The sequence below is a fragment of the Myzus persicae genome, unplaced genomic scaffold (genome assembly GCF_001856785.1).
Source record: "Myzus persicae strain clone G006 unplaced genomic scaffold, MPER_G0061.0, whole genome shotgun sequence".
Taxonomy (NCBI): domain Eukaryota; kingdom Metazoa; phylum Arthropoda; class Insecta; order Hemiptera; family Aphididae; genus Myzus; species Myzus persicae.
The window spans coordinates 589990-614727 of record NW_019104477.1 but is presented as its reverse complement, the minus strand read 5'-3'; the positions used below and the strand labels follow the sequence as shown (position 1 = coordinate 614727).

Genomic DNA, 24738 nt, shown 5'->3' with positions numbered 1-24738 from the left:
ATTGACAAAATAGTATTTGTTTTTTGATGAAATGTATTATATGATATGTTTTATGATGGTATCACGCTCTGCAAAACTCATTTTACAAGTACAACATGATGAACAGTGTATGCCTTCACTGTGTATTTTTATGTGATTAGTCAAACTTTTAGAACGATTGTCAAATGTGTACATATTAAGGTGGTTCAGAAAATCATCAAATTGCTTAAAAGTTTTTAAACAAAATAGACATTTTATAATTTCTTGTTTATGAAGTGTATCATATTTGGATAAATTACTAGGGTTCTTAAATGTTTCATCATATAATTTATAATCATATACTACCGTATCATGTTTGTGAGTTGCTTTGTGTCTATTAAATAGGGAAAGGTAAGAAAATTTCTTGTCACAAATATCACATTTATATGATGCTTTATGAGATTGCATATGAATACCAAAATAGTTCTTCGAGAATAGCTGTTTGCATACATCGCATTTTACTTCATCATCTTTGGTAAAATTGGACACATATCTACTTTTTAAATGTATCTAAAATGAATTAAAAAATTAATTAAAATAATAATTTTCTATTTTAGTCAAATATAAATTCTAACCTTATTTGCTTTTTTATTTTTTTTCTTGATTTTTTTAAAAATAGTTTTCAATCTAAAATCAACAATTGTTATTTAAAATATAATATATACTATATGTAGTTTATTCATAATGAATATTAAAAAATGTTTCCTATCAAAATATATCAATATTAAATGAATAAATTACTAGTACAAGTACACACAATTATTTAAAGGACATAATATTTTATGAATTAAAATATACAAGCAATTTATTATAATGTGCATTTTGAAAGTCTTTAAAATATATTATCAATTCAATAACTTACAATAATGTAAACTCTTCATCATCAACTGAACTTTTTGAAGAAGTGGTAGTAGCAGCATCTAAACATTAAAAGTTATAAATAAAACAAACGAAATCTATCTGTAAAGTGTAAGGAGGTTGGTAGTTGATAATTTATCATACAAAAAATTAATTATTTCAATGGCTAATTGTATCAGCTAACATCGTTCTTAAATAATTGGTTCAATAATTTTTAAATCTCTAAACATGTGTATTAAATATATCAGTAAAAAAATTGATTCTTTAAAATTTAACTTATAGATTTACAGTCATTAGGTATTCTTAAAAACTCATTAAAATCAGATATCTACTTTTATTTACTGAATTCACTCTTTCATATCCAAATATAAAGAATATTGCTGCAAGGTACTTAAATATGATGTTAAGATTTACCTATATATTATGTAAACAAGCAAAAAACAACAACAAATTAAAAACCTGTATGAATCACATGAATGATAGATGACCATGGCAATCTAACCTGACCATTTATTAACGACAACCACAATCAATTATGAAGTAGAAATTGAAACTAATTATTGGGTATTTTATTTTAAATTGTATCATGCCTACAATTGTATGATAAATATTAACAATATGTAATTTATCTATTATAAGTAGATATTTAAAATTATATTCTAAAAAGTTAAAGTGCATTATTAAATAAATAGGTACCTATAAGGAGTAATATTATAAATTATTATTATTATTTTATCATATTAAATTAAGTAAGTCCTTTTTCCTAATATTTTCATTTGTAAGTGGGTCATATATAATTCCTTTATCGTTTTTGAATGTGGACCGTGAGTTTAAAAACAGGGTATAGGAAATAGGTACTGCTATGTTAGATCATTACTTATTTAATAAATTATGTCTCTTGGCTCACACAATTATGCATTTTGCTATTTTGGTCACAGGACTCCCAATATTTTAATAATTTAGTTTAAACTTACAGCTACAGAATTTTACTAAATACCTACTATTATACAATATATTTTCTGGTATTTTATTAACCCATAAAATATCAAAAATAATAATTAAGGATTCTACCTCTGGTTTTTTTTTCTTTCTTGCGTATACGGATATCATTTCTTATATTTGATACAAAATCATCTTTAATTGCCATGCTTTTTTCAATCTGCAATCATATTACAATATAAGATTCAATTACTTACCTATGCCATAATATATTATATATAGAACAAATTGAATGGAAAATAACACACATTAATTTGAAGATATTAGAAAATGTTATTACAACCATTGATTATAGAATAGACTATTCTAATATCAATGTTAAAACTAACGTTTTAAACAACTTTATACATCTTATTTCTTGGATATTGTTTAACTAGTTTGTTACAATAATTACCTACCGGAACTATGCAATGTAAGTCTTACATGTTTTATTGTAAATCTATGTATTACTGCAGTAAATACATCACTCTTAAATTAATTTAATTTAAATAGTAGTACCATTTATTAGGTATACTTAATCAATGTTAGTATAATATAGAAAAATACATTTTTTAGTTTTAGTAACTTTATTTTAGTAACAACTTTTTACTTTTTTAGTAACAAACATTTTACTAATAATAATATATTGAAGTAGGAACCTACCTTATGTATTATGAAGATTCATGTGGTAGACACTTATGTTAATACAATGAATGAATGAACTGAGAACTGAGAAAAATTAAATTATTAATAAAAATTCAACATGTGATAAGAATTATTAACGTGTTTATTTAACATTTTACACATTTAATTATTATCATTTTCATCACAGTTAAACAATTGCAAATTTTACTCATTTCACACATTAGTTAATACCATTTTGTAGGCATTGCACTAAATTGTCGTATTCGTACAAGATCTCTAAAGACGGATGGTAACCTTTAAACATTTTGCTATTCGTAATTCGTATCCCGCCGCATAGGCTATAGCCTAAAAATATGTTTATATATTTAATCTTTAATCAAATATCAATGACGTAAATGTCATTGGACAAATGTCATTGGACACCTTATCAATCGAGTACCGTGGTCCATAATATGTATTATAATATAGTCAATATCTTAACAAATCTTTAAATAAATTCAGAAAATGTTGTAAACATAATATAAATATATAATTCACACTTCACAGCTTGACTTTTTTTTATGTAAAAAAAAACTGTATAATTATTATAATATAAGTAATATCATATTTTATCTGTTCATAATATTCTAATTCTAATTTATAATTACTGGCGTCTGGCACATTATACATAAGTACATATAATTCACAATTATTATTAAACTGTAAATGATTTTTACAATGTCTTTATTTTGTTACCAGGAATAAAGATAGTTTACTCAGGGCAGGTGAGACGTTAATTCGTGATTATAGGTAGTGATATTTCATTTTAACCAACGAAATTAACAAGCACAGGTGGATATCACGATTATATGTATAAATATTTTATCCACTTTGAAAAAACCCATTCCAGTAAGTTATTACCCATGTTATTATCACGATTCTATCTTCAACGAGTTCAACTGTGGTTAATGGTTGTAATTGTTCTGTTATTATGGTCATTGGTCAGTGGTCATTGTTTAAGAAAAATTTTACTGTGATTGAGAGGATGTCACTACACACTAGACATCTGGAAGTAAAAGTAAAACATAACTATGCAACGCTTACTGCTTGTACGTGTTTAGTACCCATTGCGAATTGAAAAAGAATATGTCTATAAATATGTCTAATTTAACTGATTTCACAAGGAGCGGTTTGGCCTGTATGAACATTTTGTTATTTGAGTGACCCATCAAGTTTAATTGTACCTAAGCGGTTATCCGCCGCGGATGAAAACCATAAGTGCGCGTGGCCAAATCGCTCCGTGTGTAAATAGATAAACTGTTCAATTTTATAATAATTAATAGTTATTAGTTATTAGTTATTACTATTTACTATAATATTTACAATTTACATAACAATATAATATTATTTTTCTGATATCAGAAATGTTTATCAGATATGTGGCGGATAAAAAACTGGCTAAGATCCAACATGCTTCAGCAAAGGTTTGCTAATTTATCTTTGCTGAATATTGAAAAAGATTTATCAAATCAGCTAAATCTCGATACTATTTTGAATAAATATTGCATGAAACCCAGAAAAATTATGCTGATTTAAAATGTATGATACCTTAGACCTTAGTTATTTATTAACAAGATTATGAAATTAAAATGTTATTGATATTTTATTAAAAAAAGAGTATTATTAATTTATTTTCTTTTATTTATGTGAAGTGTGTTAATTATTTTAAAGTTTTGATTTATCGAGTATTGTAGGTTTAGGTGCAGAGGGGAGTTGCCCTCACAACTCTGTGATGAATTCATAGATTTAGCTCCCCGCGTTTTAGAGGTCTAGTCTAGTTGCGCCACTGCATTTTAGCACACTAGACAATTCAAAAACATGGAATTTTTAATTTATTTATTGAGAAGAGGGTGCAAGAACTCATATATAAGCTGTCAAATGGAAATCAATATTCTATATTTTGAGAGTATACAAAATAAGTTAAGTAAAGTAAAAAAAAAAAACAATTTAAAAAGGCTTATTTAAACATGCAGCGCGTGAGAATAATATATTATAACATCGTACATACGTATAAATACTATAATGTATAAATTAATGTAGACATTATAGTTCAAATAATATTATATTGTATTATATTGTATATGTAATATAAAAAATTATACTATATAATATTATGCTTATACACTCGAATCTGGTCCTTAACTTTAACGCACAATTATTTTTGTGAATATTTGTTTTTAATCATTAACAGCATAGAGAAGACAATGTTTATATAAAAGTATACAATATGATGTGTATCGTATAAATTATAAATATTATTTAAGTACTATATCTATATATGTATATGATAATAAAATTAATAATCGTAAGTATAATATGTATATTGTATATAAATAATAAAAATAATAATAATATGGAACAGTATTGCGTATATATAGGCGGTATATTACTCTAAAAGATTAAGAGTTCTGTTGGTCTTCCTCAGCTGTGCTCTCCACGGAATGATTTTGGCAAGACCATCATCGCTGTCCGAGTCTTTTGAGTTGTTGTTGGAGACTTGTTGCTGTGTCTGCGGAGGAGTTTGTGGCGCCGTGAGTTTCTCATCCGTTTCCGTCACTGAATCATCTTCCACTGCTGGCTGATCATTTTCCTTGTTCTGACCGTCCGCCGCAGATTCGGCAAACGTCACCTTGGCTGGATGTGGTTTCACATTGGTTGACAGCCTAAGCAGACAACAACTTTCTGTTATTGGAAATACACGAAACCGCTTGACATTTTTAGAATCAGATAAGTTATAAATTATGTAACAATTATAACTGACCAACATTATAAATACAATGTTTTGTACACTCTATTGCTACCGAATTCCAGTTTTAATTTGATACACTTTAGGTATGCCATTTCAGTTTTTTAATTGTTAGCGACAAAAAGTTTGTAGCCTGTTTTTAAGTCAATATCAGGTCATATTATATTTGATATAACTAACTTATTGGTTCTGTTGTAATGGATAAACCGATAAAGCATGTAGGCGATAAGATAAACAATGTGAACAGCTATTATATGAGTGTAATTTGTATTATCATGTTTTTATATTATAATATATGACTTCAGTAATATCGTGATATCATGATATCAAACTTTTTAGTAATAAGTCAAAAGTTTTTATTTTAATTTTTAGCTGAAAAAAGGAGTGGCTACCTAGATATCCGTTAGACTAAATCGGTTTAAAATTATCCTATATTATCCCGCATTTAGGGATAATGAACCACATAAATTATTTGGTCCAAACATCCCGGTGCGTTTTTTCATACCGGTTTAGCTTAGAAAATTTCTTTAGTAGGTACTTGTTGCGTTCCGAGGTAAAAATGTCTTCCTAATTGTTGGCTATGTTTTTAACGTTTTTACGAATTTTAGCTCATGTTTTTTGAGGGGTATATATACTAATAAAAATAAAAAATATAAAAATAAATTAAATATATCATGGAACTTTCCTTATCTATCTAAGTTACTAAGAGCTATTCATATTATAATTTATAATATATTAAATTATTATAAAAATAGTTAATAGGTAGGTAACTATATGCTACTATATTAGACTATATGCTTCTGTGATGCAGTGTGCAAACATTTATAATAGTGTTGTTTTGGAAAATAGCTGTAATTAATTTTATTGGAAGTAACTCTCAACAGATTAACTCGGATATAAAATAAGTTTTACCCACACTGTTGAAAATGTGATAATGTATCTTGTTTGACGTGTAGGTACTCTTGAACTCATCGAATGTAGATTAGTATTTAAATTGCGTGGGTTTGCAATAAACACTAATCTTATTTTCAACTTATGGTTGTTGTATTATCAAAAAAATTGTTATCGAAATATTGAATTTGAACATAGACCGTATTGAAAAGTGAACGATGCTTATTATATTAGTAGTTAAAATTTATTAAAGACAATTAGTATTTTTACATTTTACTTTTAATTCATAAACACATCCACACACACACGCACACACACACACACACACACACACACACACACACACATACACGCACTTCTAGTTAGAGACTGGTTATATTTACTGTGAAAACAACAATAGCTGAGCACTCGCTGGAAATCAAACCGTGACGAGGACAATTTCTACACCAACTAATTGTCTCAGTGACTAATAATTAGACGATGATAGCAAAATATTATAATCAACATTTTTAACAAAACGTACTTGTCGTCTTGTCTTTTGTTTTGCATCAGTTGCCGTTTCCATGGCGGCAGAGATTGCAAACGCTTTTCTTCCGCCTGCCGGCTAAGCTCCTCCTCTAAGTCCTTTCGTGCTTTTTCCGCTGCCTTTTTAGCCATCATTTGACGCTTCCACGCGGGTATCACATTACCGTTGGCGTCTTTTTCCGGGATCTATAAAATAAACATTTATTACATAAATAAATATTTTTGAAATGTTGTGTAACACATATTAATTTATTATTTATATACTAAATAGTATTAATCAGACTACCTAGTTGATAATATTATAGTTATTAATATTATTGTTAAATGTTTGTGGTTATAATAAAGTGTATATACTAAACCGAAATATAAATATAGAATTGCAGCTAAATGAGTTCCACCGACAACAAACATAAAATATTAGAATTAATTAGAAACATAACGTAATTAACGACCGACTAGAATCGCACGAAAAGTAACGTCATTGCCCGTCTTGATGTCTAACACGAGGTGAAATCGCGTATGATACCTACTACAGCTTTCAGATATTTTTATGCCTAGAGTGAAATGCGTGTAAATGGAATAGCGATTGAATATCGCAGAGGTTTAGTCACGATTATGATTGTCGGTGTGTGTACAACATATATTAGATTAACGTTTTAAAATTCAAAATTCCCTATATATTTTATATTATTTTAACGTTTAACTGCAGAAGCTAAATCGAAAAATCAAAATATTTTTATAGTATTATTATTATTTTATTATAAAATAATAAAAAAAATGGTAAGTATTAGTATATGATCCATATTCTTTCCATCTTAATTAATTAAAGTTGAAAATCCCTATCAACCATAATCTTCAATCTTGTATTTTTTATTAGTTCAATTTATTATAGTTAAAAATCAACCTGTTTTTAATTTATACAACTTAATATTTATTAGAACGTGAGTAATTAATATTTTTTAACGTTTATAGCTACAAAATTGAATGTAACTATAGAATAATATAAACCATATATAACTAAATATACTTATAGTTATTAGTATCAGATAAAATATTTTTGAAGATGCATGTAATACATGTGTATACTGGGTACATTATCAAAACCAATAAATATATGATTGGTGATTACCATTAAACCAAAAAAAACTAATACCGGTTGCGGTGGTAAGGTTAGGTTAATGTAATCGATACAATTTTGAATACGAGTATTATAATTATGAGTATAATATTAATTAAATATTATACGGTTATATCAGCTGTAATATTTTATGTAGCTAAATAGGTACCTGATCTATGATATTGTCGGGCGACAACTGTTTGGTGATCTCGTTGATCTTTTGTTTTTCGCTCATCTCGTCCATTTTGACTTTTTCCACTTTCATCTTTTTAATGCCGTTAATATCTTTGGACATTTTTAATTCTGCTATCAGATCTTGCCTTTGTGCTTGTAACGGAGGCACGACACCTAATGAAACACAATAAGTAATAAATAATAACACACATATCACACGAGTCAGTGAAAGCCGAAGAAATTATAAACGATTCCCATAATATTGTTATTGTAATATTCGTCTAATTACACGCGTTGTTATTACATTGTTGGACTTCATTAATATGATACAGAAACTAATTCCAGTGTATCAAATTCTCCAAAAAATCAATTATTATTTATTGTGTACAGAAGTTTTGAATGAATGTCGAATTGTTATATAGACGGTAAAGGTACGCACTACGCATTGCAGTTTGCATATTGATTTTCTTTTAAACAGTTTGATATATTTTTTCAATGATCAGATCATTTGTAACTAACAAAAACATAATATAATTTAGACTAAAATTTGATTATTTTAGACTAAAAACGATTGATAATAATCTAACAATCTAAACAATTTATCTGTTCGGTAAATCCATTTTCACCACATACTTTCAAGTATATAATATATATTTCTTGGAACAATTAGTTGAATGATTCATTTCTGAAGTGTTGTTCAAAGTAAAAACACAGCTTGACTTTTCAGGTTTAATTTATGTGACTACTGATTATGCGTTAGCTCAATATTTTATAGTTTAATGAAACACCGTTTTAATTTTGGTAATGAACAGTTGGATTTCGAAATGAAATAATGTTACCCGGTCTTAAAAATAATTATCGTGAAAACAACATAATACAACAAAGACGATTCTACAAACTGAAAAAAATTCACGACGCCGTGGGATGTATAAATGTAATTATTTATTAAGATTAAAAGCTGAAAGCGAGAATATAAGTCATTCATTTCAATTACGATTTTTTCTTTTGTCAATATTATATTCGAAGAGTAACATTCCATTTGTGTCATTTATTGAAAAAAAAAAGCTAATGAATAAACCTGTAACTTATAATTAATAGAATCGTTTTTTTTTTTTGTAAGGTATTCGATGAGCAACAAAATAAATAATGAATTTCTATATTCAAAATATCTGTTAAGGTAAACCGATAATAATATAATTTATAATAATATGTTTGCAAATAGTTTCTTATAGTTTTGAATTAGGTTTATACTTATAAAACCATACATATGAGTCAGATAAATACAATTTTAATCATTTATACCTACTTGAAAATATTTCGTTTTTCGGTAAATAATATTTTAATTTTTTTTTAGGAAACGCATCACGTATATGAAGATGAACAATAATTATTATTTACCGGATTGTTTATCCACATCGTTATTGTTATTGTGCATGATCTTCACGGTGCCCGGCGTCTTCTTGAGCTGTACGCTGTGCAAGTCGTGTATGCTGATCGCGGCCAACGGCTGTTGCTGGTGCTGCTGTTGGTGTTGGACGGCTACCGACAATTCGGACTTGGTCCTGTGCAACGGTACGTTTGCCGACCTGACAGCTTCGTCACCGGTATTGCCGCCCACGATGCTCTTCAGGTACTCTGAGGGTTTGATGAGTCCTATGTCGTGGACGCCCGTGGCCGGGAACTTTGGTGGAATGAACGCCGCTGGTTGCTGAGGTCCAGTCATCGACGTAACCAACGCCCCTCCACCATCTGAAGAGTCTCCTGCGAAGTATGAGATGTGACTTACCGACCGTGCGTGCTTTATCTGATGGTGGTGGCCGATGTGTGCCGTAGGTTAATAGCGCGTGAAGCTTTTTACATTTTGTATTTTCCCTGTGCATTATGGGTACCTATACGCTTTTTGCACACACGAGTATCGCGCGGGACAACTGCGGTAATCTTGCAGCACAGGTACCTAATACTTAATACATGCGCACAAGTCGATAATTGGCGAAAGCCAAGTGAAATCGCTCCGATTTTTGTAGGATTATTCTTTTTTAAACAGTTTTTAATTAATTTAATTGCACTCGAAACAAGTCGATTAATATATTAAGATAAAAATAATGATTATTAATATAAAATTAATTAATATGCTCGACCACCGTATAGTAGGAGAAAGGGTTGCATTTTAGAGGAACTAGAGAACTTAATATTTTTTTCAATAAGCTTAGATTAATTAAATTTTAAACGTTTTTTATAAACATACATCTCCACCCTATTTATGTTTTTTCATCATAAATATTTATTATTGCGTATGTTAACAATAATATCTATCTACATCAGGAAAAAAATTACAGTTAATAATAGTCAAATATATTATATCTACTGCAAAAAAATATAAAATATGTGAAACTTTTTAATTTTTATAAAATGTCTGTATTTCTGAGACGGGGATAGATAAGATATAAAAGTATTGACTCCCAAAACGGCGGACCAAAATAGAATCCAATTTTATTTTATTTTTTTGCTAAGCCCGTGGTGAGAACTGATCCATAACGAAATTCTATTACCTGCAGCGTGTACTACTTATTTAACGGGTGAATAATAATAATAATAATAATAATATGATATTATAAAATACTCACTGGAATTGCGGACTGACTGCTGTTGCACGTACACATACACCTGTCCGTGGAAATCGTTGACGGGCATGGGCGGCGGGGGCGGTGGAGGACACACGCCTGCCGCCGGTTCCGACACCACGCGCTTCAGCGGCGTCCGTTCCTTGTGATGGTGAACGGCCGCGTGCAGCGGCAGCGTATGATGGTGGTGTTGGCCCGGCATCTCCGGGTCCGAGTCTTCGGCCGAATGGCTCACGTCCGACGGCGAGCCGCTCGACACTCCCGACTCTGTCATTATACATAAGACATCACATTTATTTTAATTTGAATTTTGATCACAGTTTATTATTTTATTATTGTATTATAGAGATTACAACCAGTGGCGTAGTTATAAGGTGGTTGAGGTCAGATTCAAGATGGTGCTATTGCCCTCCAACCTCTCAGCCACAAAGAAAAAGCTTAAATTTACATAAATCTCCATTCATTTATTCATCTAAATGTTAAATAGTTGTAAAATATAATGTTTTACTTATTTGAATGATAATAATATTATACTTGTTGTGAAATTGTTCTTCAACAGCATATAACACCGAACTACTCAATGTTTAAGATTTATTTTAGTTAATATATTAGAAGTTGTATCAGTCTTCACATACCTTTTTGTATATGCATATATATTATTTATATGAGTACCTATATTAATTTGTTAAGTAGCGCTATTATAAGCTGGAAGAAAATTTAAACTATTACCCACCCCCTTGCATTATTGATTACAATACTCAAACACTGAAATCTTGCTTTAAAAATTTACATTTTTAAAAATCCAGATCTATATAATATTATAAATTGTAATATTGAATTTCCACATTGTATGTTTATTAGAAAGGATCCAAATGATCAGTGGCTGTGTAATATATTGTTATAGTGTTTCACAGTATCTCGCTGTAGACCGATTATAAATTTCTATGCAGTTATGCTATTTAAGTTCACACTGCATGCATGCATTTGGTGTGCTGATAATATTATAATTTATAGTATAGTTTATTATAAATTATAATTTAGTATATTATTATAAATTATATTTTAATTATAACTAAAATTCTACTTTTAGATTTTAGCAGTTCCTTGAAAGTTGAAACTACTTGAAGATGAATGTGAAATTTAACGATAAAATCACGATTACGATTTATGGCAGGTAATTAGGTCGAACAGGACGTGTGTAACGTAAAGGTATTAATACGTAAATAATTTAATATTTAAACAAATTTAAAAAGTTGAAACAGGTTGAATAAGATGGATGTGTCAAAGATATTAATACGTAAATCATTTAATATTTAAACAAATTTATAAAAATCATTATATTACTGACTAGTGACTACTGTGGCTTTAAATGATAAGGAATATGAAAGTACAATACATTCATTCGATTTGAAATCATATCCGACAACAGTTGTAAATGGGAGTTTAACGATAAAATCGCTGAATGGAATAAAATGTTTTATACTAGGTATATTATTATATGAAAATCCAAGAATCAAATTTACCAGAGTACAATAACTGGTTATTAAAGCTGTAGGTGGCTTACAATTTTAAGTGGTCCAACTGGTGTTGTTGTATGATGTATATAATACATTAATAGTACCTACTACCTAGTAAAGAATAATTATTATTACGGATGTACAAAATAAAAATGAAATTCAGTGTTTTCTACAAATATTGGTATCTTCAGTCTCCGGGTCTCGGCATGAGTTAGCATAAGAAAGTGACTTGGAGGAAATATTGTTAGACTATGTTATGTACTCAATTAATTTAGTAATAAAGTTGATTTGACGAAAAATTAATTTCGTTACATCTGATGTAAATATTCGGTTATAATCACCATGTATAATCCCCTTCCCCATTTTAAAAGACCGCATAAGATTATTCCAGAAAGAAATATGTAAAAAAAATGTAGTTAAAACAATATTTATGGCGAATCAGCAGTTTGTATAGAAACAATTAAATACGTATTTTTATTTCTTAATAAGAAAAATATTGTCCACTGAGTACTAATATCACTTGTTCACCATAATGTAGACTCTACTACTCCAGTCATAATATGTTACTAATTGACCTTTTATTTTAAAATCATTAATTGTACCTGCTACCGAATAATTGAATCACTTTTATGGCTTTAAATATTCAAAATAAGAACTGATTACAATGATAAAATAACATGATTATTTAAATTTAGGTAAATATGAAAAATAAATTATACGATGGCAATACTCAAAACCGTCGATGTATCATTATTGTACATTAAAAAAAAAAATTATATATGTATAATTTGACTATCTGGAATCAACTGGTTAATATATTAAGTATAAAATGACCTGTATCAAATGTGATAAACTGATAACATAAGCAAAACGTATATTATGTATACAACTATAAGCATACATTGCAGACCCGACATACAGGACCGACTGCCGGATACTAATTCGTTACAATAATAATAGTTAACGTAATTGTATAATGTGGATCCATTTTTAATTTTTATCGAATTCAAGAAAGTAAATAGTAAGTTATGTAATATTTATACTTTATAGTGTAAACTTTGTGCATGTATATGAAGGGTTTGGCCACTACTTATATAATAATAAAACTAAATCAACAATACGTACCTGGCGTCATTACGCCGACGGACTCGTAGCACTCGATCATGTCAGGCGATCCGTTGACGGTGACGTTGGTGATCGTCGCACACGACGAGTTGACCAACGTACTATCGCTGACGCCACCGCCACTACTAGTGTGGAGCACGACCACGGACGAACCACTGACTCCGGTTGTGCCGCCGCCTCCGCTGCCCGTGGAGCTCATGGAACCGGATCGGCTGTGGCTACCCGAGTCCCGGCTGGGGCTCTTTGACTCTTTGCCGCGGTGGTGATGCTGCGTGTGGTGCAGAAGACCTACGCCTTCGGCCCGTTGCCTCACCTCGTAAATGTCCTCGTAGTCGTTCTCGCCGGCCGCCGTGCCTGGGTCGCTGCCCCGATCCGATGACGACGAGCTGAGGTTCTCGTCCGAACCGGCGCCGGAGCTGCTGTTACTGCTGTGCACTTCCACCTTGACTGTGGACACGAAAAAATCGGGCGCCCGAAGCGTTGTCGTTAGAGGCGTGAATGTACCAGCTGGACCGGACAGCGACGCGATGTCGCGCCGGGCTTCTGAACCGTCGTCCCTGTCGCCGCCTACCCACCGGCGCCGCTGCAGCAGTCGCGACGGGCACGGCGAGAGCGCAGCGCAAAGGTCGACGGCGACCATGATGTTGTTACAATATTATTACGTTTAGGTATTGTTATTGTCGTTGGCGGCGACGTGTAAACGCGACTGCAGCGGTACAAACAACTCATATGTATTATTAAAATGTGATATTACTAACAGTTTATGCCGGTGGGCACACGGCGACGCCTTTTTCAGTTTTTCATTTATTATTGTTTACTTATATCTTTAACCACTTATCTCGACACAGATAACGCGTCCGACGGACGAGATAACGCCGGCATGTTCTTAACGCGTCATGTCGCAGAATACGATTGCCTATTATATGTGAGTTTATTAGCTAGGTACCTATATCGCGCGCCCGGCCACATCCATTTTTTTTTTCGATTTCTAGAATCTAAACACAGGAAACTCGGTATTTTTTCATCGGCAAATGGTCGTTTTAATTAACTCTTGAGCAGTGGTAACGTGAAAATCTATATTATGTGTACCGGTAGAACAGCTTCGTTATCGTTTATTTATTACGTTATTCGTTGGTATATAGATATACTACATGTTTATCATACAGGTATGTCGTACGAGAACGCGAAAGTGATTAGAAAAAAAAATGCAGCCTACACTCTATATAATAATATAACGAAGTTGCGACCCATAAACGAATGCAATATTTTTGCGTATAGTGAATACTATGCGTGAAAACGACGCTAGAGAATTTATTGACGTCGAACGTGTTGTAATGAAACGGCAGACAGGTATTCTGGATTTTACGGCGTAAATCGATATTATTATAGGAATATCATGCTCAAAAACACTTATGTGGAGTATTAACGAATCGTATTTGGCATTTGCGACGTTCGTGTTACATTGTTTGCTTGTTCGTTGAATGCATTACACTTAATATTATTTTAGTTTCGAGTACTGGTTGTGCCCGGAAATACATCGAGACCTTAATAATGGTCTTATCGCATTACTTAATTAATAAATGTATTAATTAGTGCAAATTTTATTCCACTCTAAGCTTGTACCTCAAGGTCTTATAAATTCTAGCTTTAGGGGTGAATTTCTCTAAATTTTTTACCACAAATGTATAGGTACGTATAGTAAACTAATGTGTAACGAATGATTTATTGCCGACCACCGATAATATCTCATTCTAATATATTAACGTGTTAGTTTATGTACTATTTAATATAATCTATCCTAATCTTCTGATTATTAAAAGTGGACGTAGTTTTCTAAGGATATTTCCTTTCAGTGTACACCTTTTTCTTTCAGATATCACAATGATAGATTTCATAATGTTTCATTTCCCCTTATTAGGTATATACTCGTAATTTCCAACTCCTTCTTTTTTGCATATTTTCATAAAACAATACTCTCCGCTCTATCACAGATATAAAATAATTTTTAAATGTGATTCCTTTCACCAACTATTAAACTGTCTGTTATTCCCTTCAACTTCATTCCTTGTTTTAATCATCATCATCCTGTTGTATTACTTTTAAACTATTCTTTAAAGTCCCCAATGCGGCGATGCCCTGATTTAAAGTATTTTATTCTCCTATACCAGATTTGTGTTATATCTACATTTTATATGGCATTATTTCATTTGTTTTTGCACTTGAATGATTTTTTCCAACTATATCGTAGTCTTACTATGGTCAAGGTAATATTTATTTAAATTTTTTTCGGGTGTTCCAATAAAATGACGTATTATGAATTATTGAAGTGACAACGTACATATAATGAATAATCTTCCGATCGGTCGGATGTCATCCGGTCACGCCTAATCGTCTTTTGCTATTATAGTAATGTGTTATAATAATATCATGTCTGTGAAAGAAATATGACAGCGCTCGCACGTAGGCAGTATTTGAATGTTATTATTATTAAAATATCGTTACGCGGGCGGCGGCATTGTAAGACGTGTAAACCGAAAAAATCCGCCATAACAAAAAAAAAATGGTATACATTTAACGGCGACTAAAATATTGTAATAATATAATATATATAAACACACTGTCGTGTTAATATCAATATTATAATAGAGCTCGTCTTACCGGTCATGGTGTTGAGGCCAATGGCCGGCAGAGGTGGCGGCGCGGGAGCGGCCGTGGTCACGTACGACACCGTCTTTGCCGCGGTCTTGTCCGTCGCGAATATGTCCTTCACCGGGTCGTCGATCACTCCGTTCGGGTTGTGCAGGTAAAACGGTCCCTGCGGCTGCGGCGGTCTGACCGGTTCGACGGCCTGCAGCACGACCGCAGCCGAGTTGACTTTGCAAAATTGCTGATGCTGATGCTGATGCTGATGCTGCTGCTGCTGCTGCTGCTGCTGCTGTTGTGGCGGTGGAGGTGGTGGCGGTGGCGTGCTCACGACGTACAGACCGTCTTTGACGGCCACCTTGCCACGTCCGGTCCCGTTAAGCTGTTGCTGTTGTTGTTGTTGTTGTTGTTGTTGCTGTTGTTGCTGCTGCTGCTGCTGATGACCGCCCACCGCCGACGGGGGATGCAGGTAAAACGGTTCTTGGCTCTTCTTGTAATTGACGCAATCGGCAAACGAGCACTGCAACGACGGGCGTACATCATTCAATTAGTTCAGTTTAATATCGGGGACTCGGCCATTCGGGAGGACCAGTTGGATAATATCGCATGAAATATAATATTATGCACCTATGTATTTGTACGTACTTTAGTATTACTTATTATTATTATTATTATTATTATTATTAAGAGGATGTAAGCGTACAATTTGTTTTCTCTCTCTGACCCACTCGCAACATAGAAAATGTGTGTTTAGCAGAACCAACCATGTGTCATTACTTGTGATATTAGGGTGAATTTACCTTTTATCAAACTTTAAGCTAAGAACATTACCTATATCTCTAAGTTAGTTTTTTAGGATATTTTCATTTTTATACAATTTATTTGCATTTTTAAATTTAAATAATGTACACGCTTATAACTTACATAAAAATTGTACTGGTATTAATTATTTTGGTGAATTTACTCTAATATTAAAAATAATAACATCGAGTTGGTTCTGCTAAACGTGAATTCGCTATGTTTCGCGTGAGTCAGGGGAAGGAAACAATTAGTGCTCTGCACCCTCTTCATTAATCATTTGTGTTGAAACTACATGCGAATTCATAGCTATACTGGCTTACAATAAATTGTTCCGGTATATGAGTATATGACCGTTACTTTTATGTAATAATAGATAAACCGGGTTAATACTTAATACTGATTTTAAGCCCAGAAATTTTAATTCATATAAGATGCTATTTTCCTTCTGGATACCGCGATGGCATTATAAGTAATATAGACAATTATTAAAATTGATATAATCCATACAATATAATAGTATAATAAGAAATGTATATTGTATGATTAATTGATGTTAATAACAGAATTGGTAAGACGCTAGGCGTCTATCGGACGTCAAACCTTAAAAATAATAATTCTACAAACATCTGAAGTCATGATGATATATCAAAATCAATTTAAGTGACACAGATTGACATTCATGTACAATAATTGCCGTTCTAGATGTCGAGATGAAACTAATACTGCAAGTGGTGGTGTCATCTTACCGTCGGTTTTATTGCTTAGTGCTTGCTCTAGTAAGAGGTTTGACTGGTTTTAATAGTTTAATGGCGATTTATAATAATATCATATCCATATTGAGACGCGTTCAATAATAATTAACTATCTTACTAGACGCGTGCACGATTTTATGAGGTCTGTGCGTCTGTGTACCTCGTGCGTTAAGCATGCGTACCTACTTATAAAGTTAAAAAATACACAATAATTGTACGTAGGTAAGTAAATTAGATTATAGAATCCGGCTAGCCATTCATCTGAAAATTTCAACGATGTTATGGACGAGCAGCAGAAGTGTGTGCCCACAGAGATTTACCTACTCATTTAATGAGGCGGTGTATAATTATTAATTATTTGTGTTTGTATAGTAAGTCTATGTCGGTTATTACTCTGTTTACATAATAAATAAATGGCCCATATTAAGCAAAATATATATATATTATATATTGTATTAATCTATTTAGTAATATCATGTATAAATATACCTATATATACGAAGAGAGACGTTCGAACGGCAAACACACATATAATATAATATATAGTTATATAAATATTTATATGATTATTTATTTATAATATTATATTAAAATACACTCACTCGTGTTTTCGGTTCTTCTTTCCGACACGTACAGCCCAATAACCTGCCGTTCTTTTTCTCGTCGTGATAATCTGGCATCGTACCATGTTGCACCAATATGTTCAGACACTGCAAGCACACGCACACACACGATATAATATTACATTATTAACATTTCGAAAGGGTATCGGCACAATACATACAGTATAAAACGAATTATCGCATTATAATAATATATATAAATATATCGATGGGTTTCACAACACTTAGACTTACATATAATATATTATACGTATTACGTGTAAGGAATGATGCAAACGGCAATTAATTTGCGGTCGACATATCGAGTACGTACATTTTTTTTTTGGCCTATACACAGTACCTACACCCATTACGAAACGTCTATGTGTATTATAAGATAAAGGGGTTAGAGCGTAGTTATATTTGCGTTATATATTTTTATAATATTGTATGAACTCCGGGGTATGTATAGTGTATACCTCCTGATTGACGCTTGGTACTCATACATATATTATGACTCGTGGTGGGGAGATTTATTATAATAGTGTACGTATATTATATAGTTGGTTAAAGTTTCGAGCTTTCGTTTTTCTCACGTTGTACAGCTTCATACATAACATTATTTCGTTCTTTCACTGGCCGTGATGGATCAAGGTCGCAAACCACCTGCAGAATCGCATCAAGAGGTTATTGGAACGTGAACGCAAATAGCGCTGACACCGGAATGTCCGTTGGCCGTTGTCGATTTCACCGCGCGATGATCACTATAATATCATTCACCCACGTTCATCTTAATAGCGATATAAATATTAAAGATCACGGTCGTGGTATTTAACGAGCCACGGAAATAATATGCATTGCACTGCAGCTGCAGACTAATTGGGTTGATAATTATCTAGGCGATGAGAACAAACACGTTTTCCTTGTTTATTTAAAGCCACCATCGACGCCATTGGAATTTCGATAATTTATTGTAGTAAAACATTACGGAAAATACGATAGTATGATGATAGGTCAATGTCGATTGACGACTGACGAGAGGTTATTAACGATGCTCTGCCAAATGTTTGACCGTAGTAGGTACACCGAGTAAAAATCTCGTACTATCGGTGTATGAAATTGATTTTATTCACCAAACACACCGATTTACAGTGACCTCATCCGAAGCATTTGACGTGTGTCAGCACCGAGTAGCAGCAGAAAATTGGGAACACAGTTCACAGAAATAATTATTACATTATTGTTCCTTCCTCGATATAATACTTTGTTACTAGCATAGCCGGAAAAACGATAAAAGAGAAATTGATATACGCACGAGCCGCCTTCATTCTCACACACAAAACCTAATAATTATCATCGTGATTCACTGACTATGATAAACTTCCGTGGATATCAATAAATTTGTGTTATTGAATTGATGTCGATGGGTCACGATAAAACAAAAATTGCCAATAATAATAACTACGGAATTTAGAAGACCGATATTTCATGCAACTGTTTTTCACGCATGCATTTCTAAAAAAGAAAAGTCATTAGCTCGTTTCAAAGGTTTAAACTAATGTATTAATAATTTTGTTATTGAATTAGTTTTAATTTGTTTTATAGAAGTCTGTATCACCACAGGACACTTCTTAACTAGGTAGTAGGTATAGAAAAATTCCAGAATTTTAAAATATGATATTTGAGCGTATTTAAAAACTACAAAAATTTGAATTTGAATAAATTCATTACCTATTACAAGAGAAAATAGGGGAGAGCATGTTTGGTGAATTGTCCTGTATAACATAAAGGTGTATTAAGACGTCCCTTAAAAATAATTGACCACATACAATGCTCTTTCACTTAATAATGTTCTGCAGGCTTCAATGCCATCCAAGTTAACAAATGCAATTTAGTACGGGTCGCGCAAAAAAATTGATTACAATTAAAACATAATTAGATATGAAATCAATATATTACATTTTATTTGTTTTCTCAATGGATTTTTTTTTTAAATGGTAATTGTGTCACATATTTTGCCATTTTGGAATTGGGTTTTTTACATTACATTTTTTATTGTTATTGGATTTCTTGAACAAGTACGCATAAGGCAAGAGAAAGTGAGGGAGAATATAAATGATGGAGGCAAGTTCTCAAAATGTTCTATCTTCGTAATAGTAAAAAACATAAAACAAATCATAATCTTATAATATCTAATATATTTTATATATTAACATTGGCTGTGTAATGGTCAAGTATTGCTCACCTCCATCTGATGATTTTCCGCTGCGTCGTTGATTGGACTCTTCCCGTATTTGTCGACGACCAGGTTGGCGCCGTGCCTCAACAACCATCGCACCGTGTCAACGTGACCTCTGCTTGCGGCGAAATGTAACGCTGTTGCACCATCGCCATCTCTGAGGTTTGGGTCTACTCCTTGATCTCTGACCTGTTCAATCACACATACGGTGCACAATGCATATTATATAAAAAAAAAACAATAATAACAAATTCTGGGCAATGATGATAATAACTATAATATAGTTAATAATTATTATATGTGAAACAGAAAAAACAACACACACAATCATATTATATTATCAGGCATTATCTACCAGAAAAAAGATTGAACGAGATCTACGGCAATTATTTTATAAAAATTATTTGAAAAAAGAGTAACAATGCTGCTGAGAACGTAAAAACCATGACGAAACATCTCGAGGTTCACTGATATAAGCGTGAAAGACATAGCGATTTCGTGTTTTCAATATTAAGCGTTATTCTTAGTATATATGTATAGGTTTATTATAATAATAAGTAGTTTATACACACAAAACCTTCGGTGCAAAAATGTATAGATGAAAAATGCTAACACGATGATTGATCAAGACTTGTTATTCTCAATAAATAATGAATAATGGTTCTAGTCATACAAACTCCCAAAATCCATAATACTAGGTATCTATTTTGTTTTTAAACCTTTTCCGGATTTTTGTATTGTTATAACTAGTAAGTAAGTACTTAGCTTTCACTGAATTTTAATAAAAAATAATGATATTATGAAACAAGACGTTTGTATATGTGTCTTAAATGCAAATATTTGTATAACATTTTAATTGTAGTGATTATATTTTAATGATTGTACAATTATTAATAATTATGTTACGAGTAGTTAGCGTAAAAACTACGCTAAACCAAAGATCAGTAGTCTTTATTATGAAAGTTGAATAGTTATAAAATATAAAAATCCCACGTGCAAATACCTTCAACTTCCGTAATATTTTGTAGGAAAATTAAAAAAAAATCACACATTTCATTTTTATTATATAGGTATTAGGTACATACCTATAGTAGCCAGTTCCTTCTATAATATATAACCATTTTTGTTAGTAGGTAATATAAATGTTCGATAATAAATCATATTAAAGTGTATGGCATTAGTAAAACTTATTAATATTATATTATGTACCTGCATAACTGATTGCGTAGTAGGTCAACAACTTTAATCTTGCAGGAATTAAGAACCACTAGCTTTATATGGGTAAAAATATGTCGAAAAAAAATGATTTATGTTCCAGTTATTCTATTCATTTATTTCGTCTGATGCGATAAAATGGTCCACATAATAATAATACCACATAATATAAGACATTCCAAATAATTGTATAGTCGGGGCGCAAAGCCACTATCGGAGTACCGTCGAACAATATTAGAGGTAAAATGTTGCACTCACCATCCATTTCAAACAGTTGAGACATCCCATTTGGGCAGCGGCGTGCACTGGTGCCATGCCGTCTTTGGCTCGGACGTACAGCGAACCACCTGCCTCGAGCACGAGGAACTTGAGTACTTCCAGGTGTCCCTCTTGTGCGGCCAAATAAACCGGAGTGACGTCATTGTCCATTTGAGTGTTCGCACTGTAACGAAATACATACAATTTATAAGTATAACTTATACACAAATCACACTGATACTACAGTATAAGAGTCCATACACGCAACACGCCAAGACAAAACTCCAATAGAGTTCACAATATTATTATTAATTTTTGTACAGTATAAATAATTTACGAGAACCGGGAAAGGAAAAGAAAAAGCATATATTTACCTAACATTGTTAGGTACTTATTATTGTATGGCTTTTTTGGAAGAGACTTGGAAAATAATAGTCAATTTATTATGTGATCGTCAAAGTACAAGACGGCACAGGACGCTGATTTGCGAGGTATTCGAATGGTGCATAAACATTAAACACATGGAATCAATTAATTTTATATTTTCATGTATATACAGTAACATATATATTGTATATAATATGTGTACTATACGATGATGTTTGATAGATTTTATAAAATAAAAAATATTTAAATATTTCAATGATTGCGTGAAATTAATAATTTTTATGGGTTCCACCGTCACGTCACAAATCGTGTCAACTACCTATTACAGACAGCAGACAGGCCCACTTATTCATGAGTTCGCAACGAATGACACTTGAGGAATTTACAAAATGCATGAGCATTAGCAACGTTATGTATATATATATTTTTTTACTTTAAAGCCGCAATAGCTAAGGTTATTAGCTTTCATACTTACAATATTACTATATTATTCAGATACTATATACAATTTTACAATATTAAAACGTGATTAATCTTAGTATGTACAATATAGAAAAAGAAAAAAAACAGCAAAAAAGACATATAAAATTATTTAAGGTTATAAAGTTTGGCTGTTTCCAGAAAAGTTAAGATTTTGTTGGAATTTTCACAATCGGGTCCAAGTGCCTTATATAGGTGCTCAGGTATGTTTAATGGGGTTCTGATGTCTGCATAATTGCGGCAATGTAGAAAGACGTGTTTGACACGTTATATTTTAGATCATATTATAATGTGTCGAGACATAGAATACCTGATGGTTTGTATATATTAGTCCTTTTTTTACCAATATCTTCTTATTATTCAAGCGGACGTGACTTTCACTTAATTTGTTCACTTATTGTTTGATTTCTATTTATGCATGGAATTTGTTTTACACATTTTAAATTTAATACCTAGTCAATAAATCAGATCTTTATTTTTAATTCGTAACAATATTTAACAAATCTAAATCATCACCAATTTACTCTAAATCACTACTTAAAGATGGTTGCTGTAAATTATTAATCAAAGTACGGAGTATGATTGATTATTTACGAAGAATATTCGGAAATATTTAAAAAATAATGTATTTTATACGTATATAAACGTATATAATACTAACTAGGTACTATAGTATACATTATGTAGGTAAAATGGTATATATATAATTAAAACTGCAAATACCAATAAGTGGTGCAATTGTATGTCCTTCCCAAATAGTCGATTCAAAAGTCGTATTAACACATTATAAAAATAAAAATAATTAGAAAATAACCAGGTTTTTTCTACTTATACATTTACCCATCGTATACAAAGAATATCGACTATTCAAGCATGTGTTATTATTGTTACTCAATTATAACATTCAGCGTGCCTTTAGGCCACCCGAAATCGAACAAGTCGTTATAGGATTATCTGACCATAGTAAGTCCAACTAGGAACAAAACAATAATATCATTATTGTACAATCGCCGTCATCACTATAGTGAAATGCAACTATACATATATTATATATATGTATATATACAATTGTAAACTTGTACGAAAGTGTATTTGTATATAATATGATTGAAATATTAAAGGTTTAGGTATAATTACGTGATAGAATTAATGATATTTCATGAGGTTAGTATGTTAAGTAACATACTTATGTTATTGTTCGACACATGCAGTGAACCAAAATAACGGGGCAATAGAACCCTGCAAGTATACGGTAACTGACAAGGCATAATTAAGAGCCCGGAAATGATGTAGATTTCTCACGGTAGTGTACGTAAAGGTTAGATTACATACCTATATAATATATTTATTACATATGAAATAGTTCACTGCATAAACTTTGGTATTCACTATTCATAAACTTTAAACACGCTCGTTAATGATATTCGATGAAATGGCAATACTAAAAACTATTTTATTTTTTTACTAGCTAGTTTGTATAGACCTACTGTATCGAGAAAATCGTTTATATAGGGTACAGGTGTTCTTGTGATTAAACGCTCAGTGCAGTGGCCAGTGAGTCGTTTTTGCCGGAATTTGTAATTGATTAACCTGCACATGGGTATTTTTGTGCAGCCGATTCGGCATCAAAACGTGTCTGGAACACGTTTTATATTTGACGACGTATAAAATATATAATATACCTATATTGGACTCTATTAGGTGTCCGCAAACTATAGGAACGACCATTAGGCGGTTTTCAGGTTGAAAAACCAGGTTACTGATCCGGAATCATTTTATCAGCTAACGTGGCGGGCAACAAGTAACAACACTACACGCTTGTTAGCTTTGGAGAACGATTCGCGTGTCGGTGGCGGGCGTAAATAATAAAAATAAAAAGTGCAAACATTATGATGTTAACATTCAAGGCGGTCACAACGAAACACCGACCGTTTACTTTGGTGTTTTTATTTCGCAATTATAGACGGACGTGCTAGAATACTAACAACAACAATAAATTCGTTTGTTTGTACAGCGGGTATTTGACGTTTAAAAAGGACATAAAAAACCTGCAGGAAAAAAGTATGTACTTAAAAAAAAATGTATGCAGGAACGCGATTTTACCCTC

The 24738-nt window shown here is 31.8% G+C and overlaps 2 protein-coding genes across 6 annotated transcripts in view; both read right to left on the bottom strand.

The window, feature by feature from the left end:
* On the bottom strand, nt 1–2906 carry LOC111042435 (zinc finger protein 678-like). Its single transcript, XM_022327052.1, has 5 exons — nt 2518–2906; nt 1948–2035; nt 881–938; nt 594–645; nt 1–528 (listed from the first exon to the last, which is right to left on the bottom strand). The coding sequence occupies exons 2-5, from the start codon at nt 2021–2023 to the stop codon at nt 37–39; spliced, it is 678 nt and encodes a 225-aa protein (XP_022182744.1). The 5' UTR covers nt 2024–2035; nt 2518–2906; the 3' UTR covers nt 1–36.
* A 1903-nt stretch (nt 2907–4809) lies between these two features.
* The window catches only part of LOC111042452, a 73496-nt gene continuing 53567 nt past the window's right edge, over nt 4810–24738 (bottom strand). For 4 of the 5 annotated variants that reach the window (XM_022327076.1, XM_022327077.1, XM_022327079.1 and 1 more), the window contains 10 exons: nt 21765–21948; nt 20298–20480; nt 18053–18160; nt 15913–16417; nt 13255–13701; nt 10616–10879; nt 9390–9752; nt 7987–8165; nt 6699–6886; nt 4811–5201 (listed from right to left, as the gene is read on the bottom strand). In XM_022327076.1, coding sequence (XP_022182768.1) covers nt 4925–5201; nt 6699–6886; nt 7987–8165; nt 9390–9752; nt 10616–10879; nt 13255–13701; nt 15913–16417; nt 18053–18160; nt 20298–20480; nt 21765–21948 — 2698 coding nt within the window. In that variant the 3' untranslated portion in view covers nt 4811–4924. Of the gene's footprint in view, nt 5202–6698; nt 6887–7986; nt 8166–9389; nt 9753–10615; nt 10880–13254; nt 13702–15912; nt 16418–18052; nt 18161–20297; nt 20481–21764; nt 21949–24738 lie in introns of all 5 variants that reach the window. The other variant, XM_022327075.1, reaches the window with a different exon arrangement.

What these genes read in the sequence shown, in the direction of transcription:
- LOC111042435 (XM_022327052.1), bottom strand. Translation starts at nt 2,023, where the DNA reads ATGGCAATTAAAGATGATTTTGTATCAAATATAAGAAATGATATCCGT. An exon ending in GAAAGAAAAAAAAACCAGAG is followed by an intron (nt 939 to 1,947) that starts GTAGAATCCTTA and finishes TTTAATGTTTAG; the next exon opens with ATGCTGCTACTACCACTTCT. An exon ending in AAAATAAAAAAGCAAATAAG is followed by an intron (nt 529 to 593) that starts GTTAGAATTTAT and finishes AATTCATTTTAG; the next exon opens with ATACATTTAAAAAGTAGATA.